We start from the raw sequence: 22,370 nt of genomic DNA, 5'->3' as shown, positions 1-22,370 counted from the left end.
TGGAGAGAGTCCTCAAGAGCTGGAAAACTAGGAGAAATCAACTCTAAAGAGACAGACAGAATAAATCGTCTTAGAAATGAATAATTTATTGCATGCAAAGAGAACAGCTCTTCAGCTCCTGGAAATCTTCCAGGATATTTGATGCTGAACAAGACGTGTGCTCCTGGCTGGTGGCCACTGGGTTCTTTCTCTGTAGCAGCATTCATCGAAGTGAATCCAACATTTCCGCCAGAGGAGGGCAGGATGCTTAGGACCCATTGCCAGTGAGCTTTTGCGACCGAAATGATCTCCAGGAGCACAATACTGGACTCTAGCCCACATTCCATCTTGGATAATTAACATTTTACCGTCCCAAATCCCCATCCCCTGTAGCTTCAGTGGGATCACCGCCCTTGTTTCGCTTCCTGATCCAAGCTGTTGTGTAACCTCCTTGGCACTGCTTTAATAATAAAACAACCATTGTAACATAGTAACAATGCTCAACACTTAGAGCCTTTCAGCAAATGAAGCCAAGGTATTTCATAAACGTCAATTAACAGTAAGTGGCATGTATTCCTAGGGCAACTGCAAGAAGGACAGAAGAAAGATCATCAAATTCTAATATAGGTTGTAAGAACGTGAATCCTTAAAATTGTATGCACATACCCCATATTAGCCTTCCAATATGGGGATTCTGAACTCAAAAACACAGTGAATAAGAAACATTCAGAATCTAAAATCTTCCTAACCTTCAAAGTTGGTTGCTTGGACTCCTATTTTAGCACTTAAGTTGGTGCTTGACTTTCTGGGTAATTGTTTGATACATTTCAGTTGTAAGTACCTTGAAGCAGATGATTTCTTTTTCATCTTTGTGTCCTTCACATTGTTCTGATCGTAAAAGGCCCCCAAATAAATACTCAGTAAATGTTTAGTGAGCATGTCAGGCACTTTACTAAGTTAGAAAGGCTATGCAGAAGAGTGATACACTCTCTCTTCCTTCAAGGACTTCAGTCTACTAGGGGTGTCCAGCAGATAAGCAGATAACCATGATGCAGTGCTGTGAGAAGGTGCCCTGGAAGCAAATGGTAGGGACATGGGACTCCATCTCAGGAGGGACAGAAATGGCTTCCTGGAAGAAGTGACACCTTCAAGGAGAACTAAAGAATGAGTTACGGTTAGCTAGGCAAGAGACTGGTGATGTGTGGTGACCTACAACATTTGTTCTCTGGTGGCAGGGAGCAGAATGGGAATATCCAGAGATGGCCAAAGCCTGTTCTTCTTAGAATCTTTGTCCATAAAGGCCTCAGCAATTTGTCCACTCCACCTCATTGTGCCTTCCCTCCCGGAGACAAAGCAAATGCCTGAAACCTTCTCCTATTTGCCCACTTGAGAATAGGAAAATAATTTCCAAATAAGATCGCCGTTTTTCTGATCATAAAAGTAACATTGAGGGCAGGCACATTGGCTTATGCTTGTAATCCCAGCACTTTGAGAGGCCAAGGCAGGAGGATTGCTTGAGGCCAGGAGCTTGAGAGTAGCTTGGGCAACACAGGCAGAGCCCATTTCTACAAAAAGAAAGAAAATAAATAGTTGCGCATGGTGGCCTGCGCATGGTGGCCTGCGCCTAGTCCCAGCTACTCGGGATGCTGAGGTGGGAGGATTGCTTGAGCCTGGGAGTTCAAGGCTGCAGTGAGCCACACCACTGCACTCCAGCCTGGGCAATAGAGCAAGACCCTGTCTCAAAAAAAAAAGTAACTGAGTAAATATAATGTTAACTCAATATTTAATATTCTATATTTCAGACAATACAGAAAGTTATAAAGTAAAAGCCCCCCATAGTCTGTTACATCCAGACATCGTTAAGGAGACTATCTTCCCAGACTCTTTTGTGAACAGACCCACAAATGAGTTTCTTCTTCCAACAAACAGTGGGATGTGGTTCAGGGTCTTTTCTGGGCTCTGACGGCTCTCATCACCCAGAACTGTGGCTTTGGATGGAACCTACCCTCGCTTTCTATACTTATAGGAAGGAAGCCAATCTGTCAGTCAAATATTTATTGTGGAGAAGATGGGTTTCAATTCCTGTCACAGCCAATGACAGGACTTTTGGGGCTTACTCAGCCTGGTGTGAATGTTGAGCCAATGAATGGGGTGAGGGTGTCTGCACTGTAGGGCTTACAGGCCTGCTTTGGTGCCTGTGGAATCAACTCATACCCTGAAAAGGCAGCCCAGGTCAGAGAATGCTATGCCAGGGTGCTCTCTTGTGCTCGCTCTCATTTCCTCTCTGCATGCTACTTGGGGAAAATATTTTTCTGTTTGTTTGTTCCAACCCACCCAGCTTTCAGAGTAAAAAGACTCGTTAAGCCCTGCACACTTGTATGCAGGCCAAGTGCACTATGTTCTTGGAGCGCTGTGCTATTCTTAGTGCTCTATATGTGGTGTTCTATACAGTTGGCTTTTTGCTGGAGGGGAAGGCAGATTTCATGAGTGATAGCTGCCTTGGCTGGCTACCAAAAGTGCTCTGAGCCATCTCAAGCAACAGGCCTTCCTTTTTTCCCTTGAGAGGTTGTGTTGTGATCCCTGCCCTTGGCTTGGACAAATTCCAAGGCAATGGGAATTTTTGTGAACAATTCTGCAATAACCCACAAGCTGGGGGAAGGGGGGATAGCAAGCTGGATCTGCTCCAGCTCTAATTTCTGTGGCACAGGAGAACTCCTTCCGCCCTTTGCACTGGCCCCTCATAGCTATGAAGAATTTGGAAGTGTTCATTAAGCATTCTCCAATTCTTGAAGCTTATAACAATGGGAAGATCCCTGTAAAGGAATCTGATCCAAAAGACAAGGGGACAGCTGACAGCTGATTCTGCTTGCTTGGGCAGTGGGTGTAGCCATTGCCAAAGACCAAGAGCAATGAGGCAGGGAAACTCTCTAGAGTGCTGATTACAGAGGACATGCTTATACGCATTTATTGCATGTCTGGGAGCATTTACTGTGCAACACATCCCTTTTGTCTGTCTCACCTTCTAAATCACCTATCATTTTTTATGACCACACTTCCTGAGAAGCTACTTAGTTAAGCAGCAAACACTGGACCCCCTCATGTGTGCTGGCCAATGCTAGACACACAGGAGGCGGCTCACAGGAGAACCAGGATTATGGTTAATAATAACTACCCTTTGGTGGACACTTGCTGTGTGTCATACATTGTACTGAGGGCTTTACGTGGATTATGGCTGTTAATCTTCACAACAACCATTGTTATCCACATTTTCTAGATAGGAAAATGGAGGCACTGAAGGGCTAACTAACCCATCGTTGAACCTAGGCAGTCTGACTCCAATGAGTAAGCTCTTGTCCACACTGCTACATTGCCTCTGGGATGTCTGACTTGGGAACCCCACAGTGCAGCTGGGGAGATGACCCGCCCTCAATGAACAGTTGTCCTCATAGTCTTTAGTATCTCAGCCCCATCCTCTTTACCCCCTATAAACTCAAGGAAAGAAATACACCTCTTTCCGGCTCAATTACTGCCTCTGATGGTCCTTCCTCCACGTCCCAACTGAGATCTGGCTTTTCTCCCACTCCCTTCAAATAGCTTCCTTCCCTTTCTTCTCTATTTTCTTATCCTAGCTTCTTAAATAATGGCCTGCGGCCATCTCCACCACCAGGAATGCTCTCTCGTTCTTTCTCTGAACCTGGCTTCTAGCCCTAACCCTACTGAAATTCATTTCTCTAAGCTCATCTATAACCTTTTTGTGGCCGAGATCCAAGAGACTATCTCAGTCCTTGTTTCCATGGCTTCACCAATACGTTTTACTCTGAGAATCTTTTCTTTGCTTCCCCAAATAGCCAGCTTTCCTCCTACCTCTACAACTGTTCATGCTCTTTTCCCTACCATCTCTTTCTCTAAGCTCCTTCAAAAGAGTCTGTCTGCACTTCTCTCCTTATGTTGTCTCTGGGGGCGTGCGATGCTCGCAGGACTCAGCGAGCTCAGCTGGGTCATTATCCTACTTTCACCTCTAAGATGAGAATTCCATCTCTCCATCTCCACCCTTCATTCTGCAGCTTGTTTGCTGCGTGACTTTTTGCAAGTCACACAAACTATCTAAGCTTCAGTTTCCTCATTTCTAAAATGAATATATTGAATCAGATTTGTTATTCTCCACCTAAGATAAGATAAAACCTAACATTTTAAACCACCTACCAGGCCAGGCGTAGTGGTTCACGCCTGTAATCCTACCAGCACTTTGGGAGGCAGAGGCAGGTGGATCATGGAAGTCAGAGGTTCAAGACCAGGCTGGTCAACATGGCAAAACCTCGTCTCTACTAAAAATACAAAAATTAGCCGGGCATGGTGGCACGCACCTGTAATCCCAGCTACTCGGGAGGCTGAGGCAGAACTGCTTCAACCCGGGAGGTGGAGGTTGCAGTGAGCTGAGATCGCGCCACTGCACTCAAGCTTGGGCAACAAAGGGAGACTCCATCTCAAATAAAAAAACTGCATACTATGCCAGGCAGGACTAAGTGGAAAATGAAAGCATGGGGTTCTGTGTTCACAGGTTGCATGCCATGAAGCCAGCTCTGGTACCAGCCTCTGCTCCAAGCATTGTATATGTATGAGCTTATTCAGTCCTCATAGCAACTTTCTGAGGTAGATACAGATGAAGAAAGTAAGGCAGAGATAGGTTAAGCAGTTGCCCAAGGTCAGTTTTTAATTGGTAGAATTGAGAAAAATAACACTTGCCTGTTGGGGCTGTTGTGAGACTCACAGGTGCAGGTACATAGGGAAGGCTGGTTCCCGTCCGGGGACCCCTCAGCCCGGCCATGCCCATTCTCCTGCAGAGAGTTTGTCCATGCGGTTTCTGCTGCCTACGATGCCCCTTCTTCCTCTGCCTGTCCCCAAGTCTACACGTTCTTCAAAGCTCAGTTCAAGCCCCTCCTCCTCCTCTGAGGGGTTTCTGCAGCTGAGGCAGGCCCACATCTCTCTTCCCCTGGCAGATTTCCTGAGCACCCGTGGTGAAGGCAGCCCCCTCCCCACCTTAGGAGCACTCGCTGGCCTTTGCATACTCCAGGCTCAGTAATAACCAATCCTACAAGGCCAGAGGAAAACCTTTTTTCTCCATATCCTTGGAGCAGCTTGCTGTAGACTGTCTCACCCACCAGACAGGAAGGCTTTGCCGGCAAAACCTATATTTGAGTTAGCTGAGTCTTCACTGTGTCCTCGATAATTGTGATTCTCATAATTCTCCTAAAAGAGTTCTGTCTAGGCTCTGGACCTTTCCCTGGAATGCCTTGCCTCATTGTCCCCTCCTTCATTCACTCCTCAGGTGTCGGCTCAGAGATTACTTCCTCCTCCAGGAAGCCTTCCCTGTTCTTCATCCCCAGGTTAAGTGCCTCCTCTGGGCTTCTATACCCGCTGTGCTTTCCCATCACAACACTTGCCTGCCAGTGTCCATCTTCCTAACCATGTTCTGAACATTTGAAGGTAAAGGCCAGGTCTGTCTTATCACAGTGCCTGGAACACAGTAAGTTCTCAATAAGTTCGTTTGAACAAATGAATGAACGAATTAATGAATGAAAAAATTAAACGTTGAGCAGGTGCAGTGGCTCACACCTGTAAGCCCAGCTACTTGGGAGGCTGAGGTGGGAGGATCGCTTGAGCCCAGGAGTTAGAGACCAGCCTAGGCAACATAGCAAGACCCCATCCCTAAGTTTTTTTTTTTTAATTAGCTGGGCAGGGTAGTGCATGCCTATAGTCCCAGCTACTTGGGAGGCTGAGGCGGGAGGATCACTTGAACCTAGGAGTTTGAGGTTGCAGTGAGTTATGATTATGTCACTGCACTCCAACCTGGCAACAGAGACCCCATCTCTTAAAAAAAAAAGTTGGTGAAAACTCTGGGCTCTGCAGGCATCTCAGCACAGGGCTGGGCACCTGATGGGTGCTTATGTAAATTTATGAAATGGGTGAGAACAACTCCAGAATTTCTGTTCAGAAGAAGGCTTAGTGGCAGCGGTCTGGTTGGAGGAGTGAGACTAATGAATTCCTCTTGACAGAACAATGACAAAGTAAACATGAGAGTTGAGAGTCCGTGTTGGGAGCGGAGGCATAAAGGAGAGGTGTCCTAGGCCAGAGGTCAGCAAGCCCGGGCTTGAGGACCAAATCCAGCCCATTGCCTGTTTTGGCACAGCCTGTGAGCTAAGACTGGTTTTTGCTTTTGTTTTTCTGTTTGTTTGTTTTTGAGATGGAGTCTACCTCTGTTGCCCAGGCTGAAGTGCAGTGGCATGATCTCAGCTCATTGCAACCTCTGCCTCCCAGGTTTCAGCAATTAAACCTCGGGAGGTTAAGCCTCCCAAGTAGCTGGGATTACAGGCGCCTGCCACCACACCAGGCTAATTTTTGTATTTTTAGTAGAGACAGGGTTTCACCACGTTGGCCAGGCTGGTTTTGAACTCCTGACCTCAGGTGATCCACCCACCTCGGCCTTCCAAAGTGCTGGGATCACAGACATGAGCCACCGCACCTGGCCGGTTTTTGCATTTTAAAAGAATATTACTACTTTGTGATACATGAAAATTATGAGATTCAGATTTCAGTATTCATAAGGTTTCACTGGAACATGGCCACACCTGCTTGTTTCTGTACTGTCTAGGGGTGCCTCAGTGCTATGACAGTAGCTCCAACAGACACACTGAATGTCTGCAAAGCCTACAGTATTCACTTTTTGGCCCGCTGCAGAAGGAGCTTGCAGATCCCTGCTTTCGCCGTCTAGCTGACCCAGGGGAGGAAGGATGCATGCTGCCAGCCAGCCACAAGGTGTCAGCCTCTCACCATGATGCTGCCAGCCGCGTGGGCCTCTCCAAGTTCTCCAAGGCTTCTCTCCAGGGCCACCTGTGCAGGACCAGGACTGTGGCCCCTAGACCCCGTCCCACCAGGCTATAGTCACTAGTGTGAAAGCCAAAGACATCAAGGCGGGGTGTGGAATCTACATGAGGAGTACAGGCCTGGCTTGGGAAGCCCCATGGCTTGGAGAAGGGTTGGCAGACTTCTTCGGACATGCTCTGTTTCTTTGACTTAGGTTTTATTTGTATTTTGTATACAAAAGATTCTCCAAACAAACTAAAATTGTTTATTTCACCACAAACTATCAATCCAGAAAGGTTGTGGGACTTTTGCACAACCAGATAAGACCACAGCCCTCTAAGGATGAACCTGCATGAGGGGAACACAGGTCCCTGCCAAGCAGAGTGGCTCCAAAATGGCATCTCTGGCAGGTTTTCTCTCCCTGTCTGTCGAAACCTGGGCCTTGGCCAGGTGTGGTAGCTAATGCCTGTAATCCCAACACTTTGGGAAGCCAAGGCAGAAGGATCGCTTGAAGCCAGGAGTTCAAGACTAGCTTGGGCAACATAGTGAGATCCCATCTCTATAAAAAAATATTAAAAATTAGGGCAGGAGTGTTGGTGCAAGCCACTACTACTACTAGATACTTGGGAAGCTGAGGATGGAAGATCTCAAGGAACTTATTGAGCCCAGGAGTTTGAGGCTGCAGGAAGCCATGATTACACCACTGCACTCCAGCCTGGGTGACAGAGCAAGATCATCTTAAAAAAGCAAAAAAAAAAAAAAGAAAGAAAACAGCAAAAAGAAACCTGAACTCTGTAGCTTCCTTCAGGTGAATGAGCAGTTAGCCCTGTGTGCCAATGATTCAATATGAAAGTGGTAAATTTCACAGGGAAGCAAGGGGGAGGATCTAGGAGAGATCCCAAAAGGAAAATAAGCCACTGGAGGTCACACCCCCGGAGGCTCCTCCGATGCCTAGCTGTGTGCGTCAGCCCCTGTGCTAGGTGCTTCACGTGGTTACTCTGGAGAGTCGTCTTGAGATCATCCCCATCTGACACATGAAGAAACAGGAAAGTTTGGGGATGTGAAATTGCTTGCTGGGGTCATTAGCCTGTTCGGTGGCAGAGATAGGATTTCAGCCCTCGCCTGCCTGTTCTGAAGCCTGTCCTCTCTATGCCATGCGCCCCCGCCAAGGTCATGCAGGCGTACCACCTCAAAACCATGCCTTCCTCGCTCACCATGTATCCCCAGGCCGGGCACCCAGCAAATATCCACCGGATGAATAAATGGGTGCAGGCTCGCAAGCACTGCAGCGAACCTTTCCCTGTCCAGTCGCCTAACTTCCAAGACACTTCCCGGAAGAGATGAGGCATGGAATCAAAGCTGCGAACAGGAAATAAGAATCATGACGCATGGTTTTCTGCACACAATGGGCTCTTTTCCCCTTGCTTGTGCCCACAGCACTGTGGGCACCGTGGACATACTGCCTGTTCTTGCCTTTTGCTCCTTTCCTCCCCCAGCTCCCACGTGCTTGCTGGCTTCCATGGCAGGCCCTAGCCCATCTCCTTCTATTACGTGGACATCTGCTCCTAAAGCTGCTTTTCAGTGGCTGCAGGCAATGCCCTAACTTCTAGCCATTTTTCTAAATGAAAACTTGTTTCCAGCCGGCTGTCACTGTGAAAATGCTCTAGGACGGTCCAGATAACCAGATTCTAGCTCTTCCTGTGACTCATTGGGTGACTTTGGACACATTTCCTCACCTTGGGCCCTCCTTTCTGTGCTAGCTTTTGAAAGGAAGCACGCAGACAGGGCCATCCTCGAGCAGCTAGAGGCCTGCAGGCCCAGTGCCACCTAGTCTGGACCACCCAGGAGATGAAGACCATGCACTTAGGACAGACGAAGAAAGGAGAAGCCTTCCTAGAGGAAAGGATTAGATCAGGAGGGACTTTTGATAAACCCAGTCCTTAAGAAATTAAATCACAGCAGAACCGCATTTGGCATATATGGTATTAGAAGTCAGGAATGAGACAGAAAGGGTCATGATCAATTCTAGAACCTCTATGACACCTCTTGTTTATTCAACTGGCTAATTCTCTGTACTGAATGGCAGTCAAGTCTTCAATCATTTAACAAATAGGTATTAAGCATATATTGTGGTTGCAGAGCTGAGCCAGGCAGGTGAGGCACCAGTGCTCACAAAGCCCGCTCTCCAGGCTCAGGAACCCCAAGGACAGATGGGTACCTATCGTGCCAGGCAGCAGCACATGGCATCTAGAAGCAGGGCTTTCCTCAGTCCCTAGTTGGGAGAGCAGAAGCTGCAAGGGGAAGGGCGAGAAGTCCAGGCCTGCCTAACTGTGCAAGGTCTCTGGGCTGATCTCACGGTTACTTAGCCCCAGAACATACTCATGGCTGTGCCTGCCCTTCTTGCCCTTCTCCTCACTCAACCTTGGACTGGCTCTGCTCACTGAGCTGGGGGTACCTGTTCTGCAGCAAACCTCCTGCCCCTGGAACAGCAGTGCAGACGATCAGCAGCAGCCACTAGGTCCTTTGGGCAGGGATGCAGGAGTGTGGCGCACCGCCAGATGAGAAATTGCATCCCTAGCGCATGGCAGGGCTAATTAGCTGCTAAGGGGGCTTTGTCAATGTTCACTGAGAATGTGGTCATGACAGGCAGGTAGCGATTCCTGCTTGGCCTGACTTGAGTGTTGAAGGCTCTCTGCTGTCAGCACTGGCTGCTTTTGGAGGTGGGTCCACCGCTGGGCACACACAGGTATGTGCAGTGGTACTGTCTGTGCAGGATGTAGCTGAGCCTGAAGGAAGAGGGACAGACTGGCAGGAAACCTGACAGGGAGCTGAGTGGAGTGAGGCAGATGTGTGTACATAAACACACCCGTCATGGGGAATATAAGGTGGTAAAGAACTAAGAAAGATAACCAGAACAGAAAGGAAAGATGCTACTGTGTCTCCCAGGAAGCAGCGTCTCAGGCAAGTCAGCCAACCTCTCTGGGCCAGGGTGCTGTGTCCAAGGTACCCAGGGCAGAGAGTGCATTGAAACACTTCGGAGAAGTGGCCTGTGCAGGCCACCAGGTCAGGACTGTGAGCAAAAGAGCCAGTGCTCTCAACGGGGGCACTTTTACCCCCCAGGGGACATGTGGTAACATCTGGAGACATTTTTGGTGGTCTCATCTGAAGGAGTGCTAGTGGCATTTAGTAGGCGGAAGCTAGGGATGTTGCTAAACGTACTATAATGCACAGGGCAGCCCCATCCCCAACAGAGGATTCTGCAGCTCCAAAGCATCACCACTGCCAAGACCCTGAGTTCAAGGAACAGGCTCAGACCTGCATTATCTGTGACGTGGGATCTGGGGAGAGTTGTGTGCCTCCTCATCTGAAAGATGGGGATAATGAACCTTAGCCAGGCTAGGCATGGTGGCTCATGTCTGTAATCCCAGCAGTTTGGGAGGCCAAGGCAGGCGGATCACCTGAGGCCGGGAGTTTGAGATCAGCCTGACCAACATAGTGAAACCCCGTCTCTACTAAAAATACAAAAATTAGCTGGGTGTGGTGGCGCGTGCCTGTAATCTCAGCTACTCAGGAGGCTGAGGCCGGAGAATCACTTGAACCCAGGAGGTGGAGGTGGTAGTGAGCCAAGATGGTGCCACTGCACTACAGCCTGATCGACAGAGCAAGACACTGTCTCAAAAAACCCAAAACAATTACCTGCGTTTCTCATCATACGACTTTATGAGACCCACTCCCCCAATACACAGGAAAACTGTTACCTTTCTAAAGGGCTCTTTCTTGAGCTTTTCTTAGTTTGAAACCTTCATGTTACTAAAGCATCTAGCATGGTGACTGGCATATAGTAGGTGCTCAATAAATATGAAAAAGAGAAAAGCAATACAGTAGTAAACAAAAAAATAGCCCGGCCAGGTACGGTGGCCTGTAATCCCAGCACTTTGGGAGGCCGAGGTGGGTGGATCACAAGGTCAGGAGATCAACACCAACCTGGCTAACATGGTGAAACCCCGTCTCTACTAAAAATACAAAAAAATTAGCTGGGCGTGGTGGCGGGCGCCTGTAGACTCAGCTGCTCAGGAGGCTGAGGCAGGAGAATGGCGTGAACCTGGGAGGCGGAGCTTGCAGTGAGCCGAGATTGCTGTCACTGCACTCCAGCCTGGGCAACAGGGTGAGACTCTGTCTCAGAAAAAAAAAGAAAAAAAAAAGAAATAGCCCACTTCCCCTCTTTGGCCAGTTTCTTCCATATCTCTGGGTCTCATTTTTTGCCTAGCCTTTCTATAAAGTTCTACACAGGCAGAGGGTAGTGATATTAACAGAGGCTATCTTGAAAGCCCTCAAGGGATCAGGGATAAGATTAAGGACAGGTAGCTAAGGAGATGGGAAGTTTTGCCAAATCCCAAGGGGCAGGCTCCCAGACCCATCCAGGAGTCCTGTGCTTTCTGCCCTTGTGGGGCAGAAGCAAGCGTGGCGGCCACACCAGGGGCTCAGCTCACTGGGAGGTTAGGCTTCCCAAAGAGCTGCACCAGCTGTGAACACTTACCCTACAGAAGCTGACTCAGAAAGTCAGACAGCAGCTTGGTGGTGGTGTGGGGTGGGGGGCAGTGAAGCCAGACCCCAGCCCCGAGAGTGCTGCCTTATCCTGTTCCTCCTAGAGCCCTTCCAATGTAACCAGCCTTGCGGAAGCTGCTGTGCAGGGACCAAGGGCATGATCCACCCTTGAACTTGCCATCCAACTGGGAGGGCCAGATGTACCCTTGAGATGTGATGAGTAAGAGACTGCTTCACAAAGTATGTGCAAGTGCTGGAACAGAGGGCAGGCGCACTCACAGCTGAGAAGCCAAGAGGCAGAACAGAGTGGGCCGGTGCCTAGGCAGACAGGCAAACATGAAGAGCTACATTTTGTGAGTTCAAGATCCTTGCCATCTCGGACTACAGTTTCTGTCTCAAGCCTTTTGGAGCGGGGGGCGGGGCGGGGGGCCCGACACCATCTTGTCCATACTGCTATAAGGATGAGGACACAGGCCAGCAGGGAGAGGCATCCTGCCTGGGCACTCCTGCCTTGTGCCTGGCCCTCTTCCCACTATGCCAACTTGCTTCCTAACATATGGTCTCCTCATCATTTCTACCAAGAAAGTGTGAAAAACCCCATCTTGGCACATGGAGAAACTGAGGCAGGAAGGCCTGGCTCAAGGCTGTGGTGACTTGGAGATTCCAATCAGGGATCCTCCTCCCAGATTAGATGTCAGGGCAGGGGAGGGACCTGGGTGTGCTTTGGGTCTAGAGGGGGTAAAGGGACAAAGCAGGGCCTGCTCTTCTGGCAGGGAGGCACAGATGCCCTTGGCTGACTTGCTTGGAGGCTGGTCCCTTCCCCAAGCTGCCTCCCTCATCCCTAGAGGCACCCACCCTCCACACCAAAGAGTGATCTCTTTGCCCCGTCGCAATTTACACATCTCATGTCCCATACCTTCAAGATGTCCCCCTCGAGCTGAGGTGTAACACCCCCACACCCCACCTCCCCCCTTTCTCCCTTCCCTCCCCTCCAGAATGAGCTCATGCCACACTGCCTGGCTTTGGTGCCTAAGGAAACACTTCCCAGAAGTATTTCATCTTCATAAAAGCTCAGGGAGGTGGGCCAGAGTCCCTTCTCCACACGCCCTAGAAGCCAGCCTTGGGATTAACAGAGAAGACCCTGGGGACAGGCTCACCCTTCCTTTCCCTTCCGCTCCCCACTGCCAGAGAGATCGCGTCTCCTCAATGGCTGCCACGTGTGGTCCCCACTTCCTGCTTCCTCAGAAGCAATGGCTGGCTCCCGCAGCCCAGCCAGAGTGGCCCCTTTTCTTGCTCTCACATCAGCTGCCTTGCAGACATCTGTACCCCTCCCCCAGGTGCTGGTAGTGTCCTAGTGTTTTTTAGAAGGAAAGAAAGAGGATGAGAGTTTGGTTCAGAGGTCAGAGGGCAAGAAAGTCTGCTGCCTGGCTCTTCCACAGGGCTCAGATTCCCCCATCGCCCTGCCCGCAGAGCCGGCTCACAGAGTCTGCAGTTTGGCAGTTTCTCCCAGGTCCATTCACAAACTCTCCTCGGCCCTCTCCAGTCACCCAAGTGGGGAAGGCAGAATGGAATTGCTTACTGGGTCTCCCAGCTCAGCCTCATGGCAATTAGGGTGACCTGCTCTGGTGAGGCACAGGCTCCTAAAAATGGCCTGACTCTTGCAGGAGGCAACGGCCAGTCTGGCCAAAGTGTAACCTCGAAGCCCTGGTTGGTGAAGGGGTCCGAGGACCCCGTTAGAGTTGAGGGAGAAAAGGCAAATGCTCCTGTCCTCAGGGCCCAGCCTCCCACACCCCCAATCCCCTCTCAGCCAAGCCCCCTCCCTGCCTTGGGCTGTAAACCAAAGTTTACTGAATGAGGGAAGGAGCAGTTCCAGGTAAAGGCCCTGTAAGGACCCCCATATAGGCCCGCAGCAGGCAGCAGCCGAGGAGGTCTGGACCACTCATGCCGAGACTGCCAGGACGGCACCGGGCAGGGGAAAAGAGACCTCAGCGTGAGCGCTCTCAGAACAGCAGTGTCAAATTCTGCCCCTCACTGCGGGAGGCCGCGGGATCTTCCCCTCATTCAAGTCTAGTTCAGGAGCCTGCAGGGACGGGGCCAGGAAGGCCACTGCAGCCAGTGCCCCTGCGGTTCCGGCTGCACCTTACACCTGGAGTTCAGAGGCTAGAGCAAGACTGGAACTCGGGATCCCAGGCTCAGGGCCCTGCCCTCTTCCCTTTTATTCCACCAATCTTGGGTGGGGAGTGGCGTGGGGAACCAGAAGCACCAGGAAGCCTGGGAAAGGAGAAGCCACTGCAGCTGCCCCAGACACCCCAACCCATTAAGGTTTAAAGAATGGCCCTCACCCCATCTGGCGATCAGTGGAGGGGGTGGGGCACAAAGGCGAGCAGACACTGGTCAAGCTTCCACTTCATGTAAACAAGGAGGCCGTGGCACTGACCCCCGCCCAGCCACCGACAGTCCGGTGGAGGCGTGTGAGTGAGATGCTTCGGACCCTCTCATTTGGGATCCAGGGTCCCTGAGGCCAGGACGGAGGCTGCAGGGCAGGAGGCCAGTTGGAGTCTGATGTGCAAACTGGTGCAGTGTGTGACCTGCGCTCTCCACGGCACGGGGCAGGGCAGGTGGGCATCCACACGTCCTGCCAACAACCATCCCGCAGCTCAGGAAATCACACAGTTGCTGGGCTTGGCAGAACTGGGACTTGTTTTACCTGCAGAGGCAAGGGACACAGGCGGGGAAGGAAGTAAGTGAAACGCTTGGTGGATTCAGCTTCAGTTCCTATGCTGTGTGCTGTCCACATCTCCAGTTGAGGGGCTGGGGTCACTGTCTCCCTCCCAAGCTGCTGATCTGGAAACCAAGTCAATAGGGCACCCGGGAAAGTAGAAGGGAAGATTCTGCCTGTCCCAGCAGCCTCGGCAGGAGCCCCACTGGGTGGGACATCAAGGTGACAGCCATCTCCTGACCAAAGAGGGGTAGGGGAAGGATCCAGGCTGCAGAATCAATGACAACAACCATCAAGTCCAAAGTCTTGGCTGCTCTGTCTACGGACTAGCCATTCTTTTGTTTCTTTACTTTTCTAATAAACTTGCTTTCTCACACACACACACACACACACACACACACACACGTCTCGCCAAGAGGCCGCTCACTACCAGCTAAAACATGCAGCTCCACAGCCTGCAAAGTAAGACCGCGGTCCTTCTCTCTGGTTCCCCTCCCGGGCTGCCCCATTCTACCAACGAGGTACCCACAGCTCCCAGAGCCAGCCAGCGACAGTGCCAGGACCTGGCCTTCCCGGTCCAGTTCCAGCTCCTTCTGCCACAGGCCGCCTAGGCTGGAAGAAGGAAAGCTGGCGCCTGAGTAAAGGCTGGTGCTGGCCAAGAGCTGCCACCATGGGGTGGATCACACTGCTTAGGATGTGGCTTTGAAGGGAAGACGGAGAGGAACGCGCTGCCTGTAGGGAGGGAAGGGGTAGAGAAAGCTGACCCCCTCCCAGCCAGAGAAGCTGATTTCTCCTCTTCCCCAGGCCTCTACCATTCTTTCGCACTCTCTTTACAGTCCTGAGATGAGGCCTGCGGTTCCTTTGGCTGGATTCCTGCTCTCGGACCTCTGGAGGCAGGGCAGGGGAGTAGCGAGGCAGGCCTGACACCTGCAGGCCTGCGAGGTTTGGGGGGTTGGGGCGGGGGGCCCATGTCCTCGGAGCGCTGGCTGCCTTTCCCCAGGTGGAAGGCACTCGTGTTATTTCTTGCCAGTTCCCCTCCACACAGCAAGGGCTGCCTCCCTGGTGCTCACACAACCTTCCAGTATCACTTCAGCTGTGAATTTAATTAAGGCCATGTCTGCCTCCTCTCCTGGGCCATGAGCAGGACCCACTGAACAGAGCCCAACTTGGGGCCCTGCCCTGCCACACAGGCTGCTGCTCCGGCCCACTGCACTGTGAACCACCGCCTCGGGCCTCATCCATCCAGGCAGACTGAACGAGCTCTTTAGGACTGACCACAAATCCAGCTGCACCCTCATTAAGGGTGTTCCCCCACCCTTGGGCAGGAGGCTGCGCCCCAAGGGCTCCATGGCCAAGGCGCTGGGGGTCACCGTCTGCAGTGGTGCCGAGCACGTCTGGGGCAGCTCTGCTAGTGGGATGAAACGTGGCCGTCTTAGAGTCACTCGCTGCTGCAATGGACACATCCGTCCCCATTTCCCCCCATCCGCTGGTTTGATTTGCGTGGCCCACTAAGCAGATGTCACTTCCTCCCCAGAGGCAGCAGCATTTTGGAGGCAGGTAAGCAAATCAACCACCAGATCGTTAAACAGGGGAGGCGGTGTAGCTGGGGGTGGGATGGTGGGGGGTGGTGGTGGGGGTAGCTGCTTCCCAAGCCTGCACACCGCCTGGCTGGCTGCCTCCGGGAGAAGCCTGGGCAAGGCAGGGGCAGGGCCTGTCTTCACCAGCACCGTGCTCCCCACTTTTTTGTAAGGCAGGGTGAAAGCCTGGAGAGAGCACCTAGACTCGGAATTCATTTCCTAGCCCCAGACAGGACAGAGAAACTGGCTTGGCTTGAGGACAAACTCTGTATCCCTTGTCATTCCCTGAGTGCTCACGTATTGGGAGCTGACCACGTGTGGGGAGTCAGCCCTGCTCAGGTGAACAGGGAAGGTGTATAAATGGCCAGAATAGTCTTTTTTACAAAGTATGTGTGGCCTGGGAGCTTCAGAGGTGACGTCAAGGTGGAGCTGAAAACGGGTGCAGGGTGGGAGGACGGGCCGCTCAGCGGAGCGGAGCCGTGTGACGTAAGCATGGGGTGAGGGTGGCAGCCTGGGGCACTCAGGACCTGCAGTCAGTCCGGTTTGCTGGCAGGTGAGGTGGTGCAGGAGAGAGGGAGGCAGAGGTCACCCACACGGAAGCCATGACAAGGACAATGATGTGCAAACCGCATGCACAGGCTCCAGGGCTTCGCATTCCCCGTATCTGGAAGAGTCTTCCCTCGGATGTCCACAGGGCCCTCTCCCTCCATTCAAGTCTTGCTCCGAGGCTCCTTGGTTAGCGAGCCTTCCCTGGCACCCTTTATAGAAGGGTCGTCCTCCCCCAATCCTGGTCTCTCCCCAGGGTAACATGCTCCATAAAAGCAGGGACCATGTTCATTCTGTTCATGGCTGTGCCAGGAACTTAGAGCAGGGCCTGTCACAGAGCAGACACTTCGTAGATACATATTTATTGAATAAAATGCATGAGACGGCAATGGCGAGCTACTTAGGGGTTTAGCGCAATCCTAGTAACAACAGTAATAACAGCAGCAGATGCACCAGATGTAGCAAGAGCAGGAGAGAGATCTGAGACCCGTGGCCCCAAGGGATGACACAGGAGAACAAGTCCCCCAATCCAGCGGCCCGGCAGCCACAGCTCTACAGAGCCAGACCACACTGCCAGCCAGGGGGCCAACCACACATAAATCCAGGGACCCCAGGAGAGTTCTGGAAAGGGACTGTCACTGCAGGTCACCTCAGAGAAACTGGGAAGCAAAGCACAGGCCCAGGGACTCTGGGGCAGGAAAGGACCCCGAGGCACTCTGGGAAGCAAGTTGCTGCCCTCGTCTTCCTCTCGGCTCCCATGACACCGTGGGAAAGGGCTGGTCCTCTATTTGGGGCTCTGGCTCTTCCAAACAGTTTTGTTTTGTTTTGTTTTGTTTTGTTTTGTTTTCTGAGACAGAGTCCTGCTGTGCAGTGGTGTGGATCTGGAGTGCAGTGGTGTGATCTCCACTCACTGCAACCTCCGCCTCCCGCGTTCAAGAGATTCTCCTGTTTCAGTCTCCCGAGTAGCTGGGACTACAGGCAAGTGCCACCATGCCTGGCTAATTTTTTGTATTTTTAGTAGAGACAGGATTTCACTGTGTTAGCCAGGATAATCTCGATCTCCTGACCTCATGATCTGCCCGCCTAGGCCTCCAAAAGTGCTGGGATTACAGGCATGAGCCACCACGCCGGGCCCAAACAGTCTTTAAAGGTGCAGGGAAACGGTGCCAATCCTAGCCTTCTGGAGATGGCCATGATATCTGCAGAAGGCTGGGGAGGCAGGAGATCACACTGCCCTTTCTCCCTGGGCAGCCACGGACACAGGGCCTGGCCTCTCTGAACCTCGGGGGTCTCATTGTGAGATGCTGTCATCAGGCAGGATGGCAGCGAGGAGGACGCCAGTTCCGTATGATGGAGTATGACACCATGTCTCTTGCAACTTCAAAAGTGTTGGCCATTTCCCAGTCATCTCCCTGGGGGAACTGGGTAGGGTCTCAGGCACAGCACAGGGATCTCCTCCCCTAGGCTAGCAGCACTCAAAGGGCAGGGCCTCATCTGTGTTTCCTCAGTCGCTACGGAGTCGGCTGGTCTGAAGACCCTCTGCACTGGGGAGCTACACTGGAAAATGAGGGCCCTAATTTAAAATGCAGATTCCTAAGCCCCGCCCGCGGTACAGACTCTATTTGTTGGATTTTATTTTTGTCTTTAAAAATTTTATTATTATGATTTTGAGATGGAGTCTCACTCTGTCACCCAGGCTGGTGTGATCTCAGCTCACTGCAGCCTCTGCCTCCTGGGTTCAAGCGATTCTCCTGCTTCAGCCTCCCAAGGAGCTGGGATTACAGGCACCTCCCACCATGCCCAGCTAATTTTTGTATTTTTAGTAGAGACGGGGTTTCACCATGTTGGCCAGGCTGGTCTCGAACTCCTGACCTCAGGTGATCCACCCACCTCGGCCTCCCCAAGCGTATTTGTTGCATTTTAAAATTTGTATTTACTTTTACTTTTATTTTTTTGAGACAGGGTCTCTCTGTTGTCCAGACTGGAGTGCAGTGGCGCAATCACAGCTGACTGCAGCCTCGACTTCCCAGGCTCAAGTGATCCTCCTGCCTCCACCTCCCAAGTAGCTGGGACTACAGGCACACGGCACTACCCCCAGCTAATTAAAATTTTTTTTTAAGAGATGGGGACTTGCTATGTTGCCCAGGCTGGTCTAGAACTCCTGGGCTCAAGGGATCTTCCCAGCTCAGCTTCCCAAAGCACTGGGATTACAGGCATGAGCCACCGCGCCTGGCCTCGTTGCATTTTTACCAAGGCTCTCCACTGAGGCTGCTCTGTGAGTTTGGGGGTCCCTGACCCAGGGAGCCTGTGCGGAGGGCACAGAAGCTCCAGAATAAGGGATGAACACTCCCAGCAGGAGGCGAGGGCTGAGGGAAGACGTAGAAGGAAGAGGCGCCTAGCTTCTGCCACTAGAGGGCGCCATGAGCCTTGAAACCGCTGGGCATCCCCGGCCCCCAGCTGGATCCCCAGCCGGAAAGGAGGAAGCAACTTCCCTAAGGTTCTCCCAAGGGCCACACCTGGGTTTGCAAAAATTTGCATGCTGTTTGACAACTATATACTCCTTATCAAGCAATTTTACAGGCTGTCAGCTCTGAGCTTTTTCTATTTTTTCTCTTATGACAGAAACTGTCATCAACCCAGGTTCTCCCTTGACAAGAGGGCAGCAGTGACAGAAAGAACAGAGGCAGAATCTGAACTCCAGGGGACCTCGGAAACCCTCAATTGTGCACCCCCCTCCCCTTCTAGATGAGGACACCGCCCCAGGGAGGGGACGGATATGTCCTGGGTACAGGGAGCAATGTGTCCCGAATTGAGAGCCAGGTGGCAGCCGCTCTGGGAGGTTCTGAATGTTTACCAGGAGAAGGGGACACTTTCCCTGCATGGGGGCCCAAAGGCAGGAGCTCAGGTTCTCACTGATTCCCACCGTGGGAGCCCCATGCTGTCAGGGGCCCACCTTCTCACACATGCAGTCCTGGCTGCTTAGCTGCTGCTGCCTGAGGGGAGACACTGAAGCAGCCCCACTTGGCCATGGTGTGGGAAGCTGGAGGCCATGAAAAACGGCCTCTTAGGAGAGGAGCTCCCGGCCAGGCACGGTGGCTTGTGCCTATAATCCCAGCGCTTTGGGAGGCCCAGAGGTAGGAGGATCACTTGAGGCCAGGAGACCAGCCTGGGCAACATGATGAGCCCCTGTCTATTCAGACAATTTAAAAAATTAGCCAGGCATGGTGGCACACACCTGTGATCCCAGCTACTCAGGAGGCTGAGGTGGGAGAATCGCTTGAACCCAGGAGGTTGAGGTTGCAATGAGCTGTGGTCGCACCACTGCACTCCAGCGAGACGTTGTCTTAAAAACAAACAAAAACAGCAAAAGACAGGAGAGGAGCTGCCGCTTCTCCCTCAGGCCTTGGGAGGGAAAGGAAAGGTGCGTGAATTCCAGGGCTGCAGGTACTGGGCGCCCACCCAGGTGGGCAGAGGCCTTACCGGAGGAGGCTGTTCTGTGTTCGCCTAAAGGACGGACGAGGAACTGGATGATGGTTCCAGGCATCCCCGGACCTTCCTGGCTGTCTGTGCCCTCGCCCTCACTCTTCCCTCTCTCTCTCTATCCCAGCATCAGGTGCCCTGGAGAGGAGCTTCCCGAGGGCACCGTCTGTGTCTGCAAGGCTGGCTCCTGGGCACCGTGTGCAGACACCAGAGAGCGGCAGCAGGGGCAGGGCCGCCGTGACCACCCGAGAGGTGGGAGCAGGGACATGGATGTGGAGGGACACGCAGAAGGCAGTGGGAAGGGACAAGACAATGGTCTTTGAGTTTCCATGGAAACCGCACCTCAGGGCGAGGGGCTGAAGGAAGAGAAAGCTTCAACTCCACTTCAGTCAGGACTCGGGAAATAGCCCTTGCTGCTGTCGGCTCGCCCCCTCCTTCCCCTCTTCCCCCTCCTTCCCCTCTTCCCCTCCCTCCCTTGCCAGGTGTTCACCATGGCAACCCTTCCTCCAAACCAGAGGTACAGAGCAGCAGCAGCAGCAGCAGCTGGTGTTAGGGGAGCCAGGGAGCCCAGGCGGAACGGGGATGGGGCCAGCCACCCCTCCCCTGACAGAACATGGCTGTGCCCATGCCTGGTCTTGAATCCTGGCCTTACTACCACTTCCTGTGACCTGGGACCACTTCATTCACCTCTCCGAGCCACCTGCCACCTCTGTGCTTGAAGGGTGGTTGTGGGGGCAGAAGGGGAGAGAGAGCGCCTGTGCAGGACCTGGCAGGCCAGCAGCTCAGTCAATGTCTCCAGGCCAAATGGAGGGAACGCCCTGGCACTCCCACTGTGCCCACAGCCACAGAGGCGCCCAGGCCTGTTCCAACTCCAAGAAGCAAAGTTAGCCAACATTTCCTGAGCACAGAATGTGTCAGACTCCAAAGCAGTGCTGGGGAATTAGCAGAGGGGATGACACTTGTGCTCCCTGCTCTCACGCCATCACAATCCGGTTAAAGCTGGGGTGTAGGAATGCAGGAGTCCTGGAAGCCCTTGGGCCGGGCACACAAGACCTCAGGCCCTGCCATTGCCCACCTGGCCAGCCAGAGCCCAGTTCTCATCACTGGGCTCCACAGTGATGGAGGGAGAAACCCCACCACGGAAAGTCCCCTGACTCAGGGATGCAGAGATGAGAAAGGCACCGCCACCAGCCACCTGAAAGGCCACCCCGGAGACTGCTGCAGAGAGAGACATAAAGGCCAGGGCCTCCTGGGGATCCCAGAGAGATGCCCAGAAAGATGCTGCCATGGAACAATCCCACCCAGGGACAAGCAGCCAGGCAGACAGCACTCAGCAGAGGGACGTGGAGAAACCAAGTCGGACTGCCCGTCACAGAGACAGGCACCAGTAGGGTACAGGGGAGGGTGGGGTGTGTCTAACCAGGTGAGAACCTGACAATAGGTGATCTGGCAAGGAAGAAGGTTTGCTAGAAAAAGCCCTCAACTCAGAGCCAGGGTCGAGCCACAGCCATGCACCCCACTGTGCGGAGCCCCCGTTTCTTCACTTACAAAGGAGAAAGTTTCTCAGCTTATTTGATTTGTTGGGTTACCATGAGGGCTGATCTGAATGCCTTCTAGCAGTAGCAGTAGAAGCTCTCAGACCCCTCCATGCCAAGCCTGGAATCCTTCTCTTCTTTCAGAGAAGAGGAAAATGAAACTCAGAGCTGCAGGACTTGCCCAGTGCCTCCAGGCAGCTAGCGGCCGGGGCCAGAATGGGAACCAAGGACCTCGGAACCCCAGAGCTCCTGCCCTCTCTGTGCCCACAGATGGAATCTACTCCTCTGCAGGTATGAGGCAGTGCTCCTGGATAAGAGCCGATGTGGGGCCAGGGCCAGAGGCCTGGGGAGGCACCAGGCCAGAGGGAAGAGGGCTCACCTGAGATGTCAGCACTGGAATTCTCGTTGGGCCTCTTCCCCGTCAGAAACTCCACTTCAGAGAAGGTCTCGGTGGAGACAGAGCTGGCCATGCCATTGGGCGCCGCAGGCCTCTTGGCTCGGCGACTGAAGAGCCTGCTGCTGAAGCGCCTGGCGGGGGCGGCCTCCCCCCGGGCCGCTTCTCCCATGCCATTTCGGCTGGGTGCCTCTCGGGATTTGGGCTTCAGGTCTCTGTGCATGTGAGAGACCATCCTGCCATCCTTCCGGCTCAGCTCTCCCAAGGGGATGGGCTCCACGGGGGGCAGCAGCTGCTCCACCGTAACCAGGTCTTTCAGGAAGCTCTCCAGGCGCCGGGCCGACTCGCCACCACTGCCGCCCTCCTCCTGCCCCTCCGCGTTGCCGCCCGCCTCCCGCTGCTGCCGGGCAGCCCAGCGCATCGTCTCCCCGGGCGGGTGGCGGCAGCCTGACACCAAGGCGTACTTGGGGTTGATGAGCCTTCGAGCCACGGTGGAGTACTGGAGGCCAAGCCTGCCCGCCAGGCCCAGCTGCCGGTACAAGGCCACCTCCTCGGAGACGGCGTACAGCTCCCGGAACTCCGTGTCAAAGGGCTCCACGTTCTGCCCTGTCAGGAGCAGGAGGAGGTTTCTGTCCACATAGGAGGAACTCCAGGTGAACCTGGGAACATGGGGACAGAAAAGCAAGACGCATGTGCCCAGGCCTCTCTCTTGCCCTGCCCCCACTCCCACCTGC

At 53.0% G+C, this 22,370-nt stretch overlaps 1 protein-coding gene across 1 annotated transcript in view; it reads right to left on the bottom strand.

Annotated features, from left to right (window-relative positions):
- Nucleotides 1-904: 904 nt before the first annotated feature.
- FAM83F (family with sequence similarity 83 member F) overlaps nt 905-22,370 on the bottom strand; it is a 49,355-nt gene continuing 27,889 nt past the window's right edge. The window contains exons 4-5 of the mRNA XM_054469567.2: nt 21,622-22,295; nt 905-14,092 (exon numbers count right to left, since the gene is read on the bottom strand). Coding sequence (XP_054325542.2) covers nt 14,043-14,092; nt 21,622-22,295 — 724 coding nt within the window. The 3' untranslated portion in view covers nt 905-14,042. The remainder of the gene's footprint in view (nt 14,093-21,621; nt 22,296-22,370) is intronic.

This window comes from Pongo pygmaeus, chromosome 23, assembly GCF_028885625.2.
Source record: "Pongo pygmaeus isolate AG05252 chromosome 23, NHGRI_mPonPyg2-v2.0_pri, whole genome shotgun sequence".
Lineage (NCBI taxonomy): Eukaryota > Metazoa > Chordata > Mammalia > Primates > Hominidae > Pongo > Pongo pygmaeus.
The sequence above is the reverse complement of the archived record's forward strand: the minus strand, read 5'-3'. Positions and strand labels throughout refer to the sequence as shown.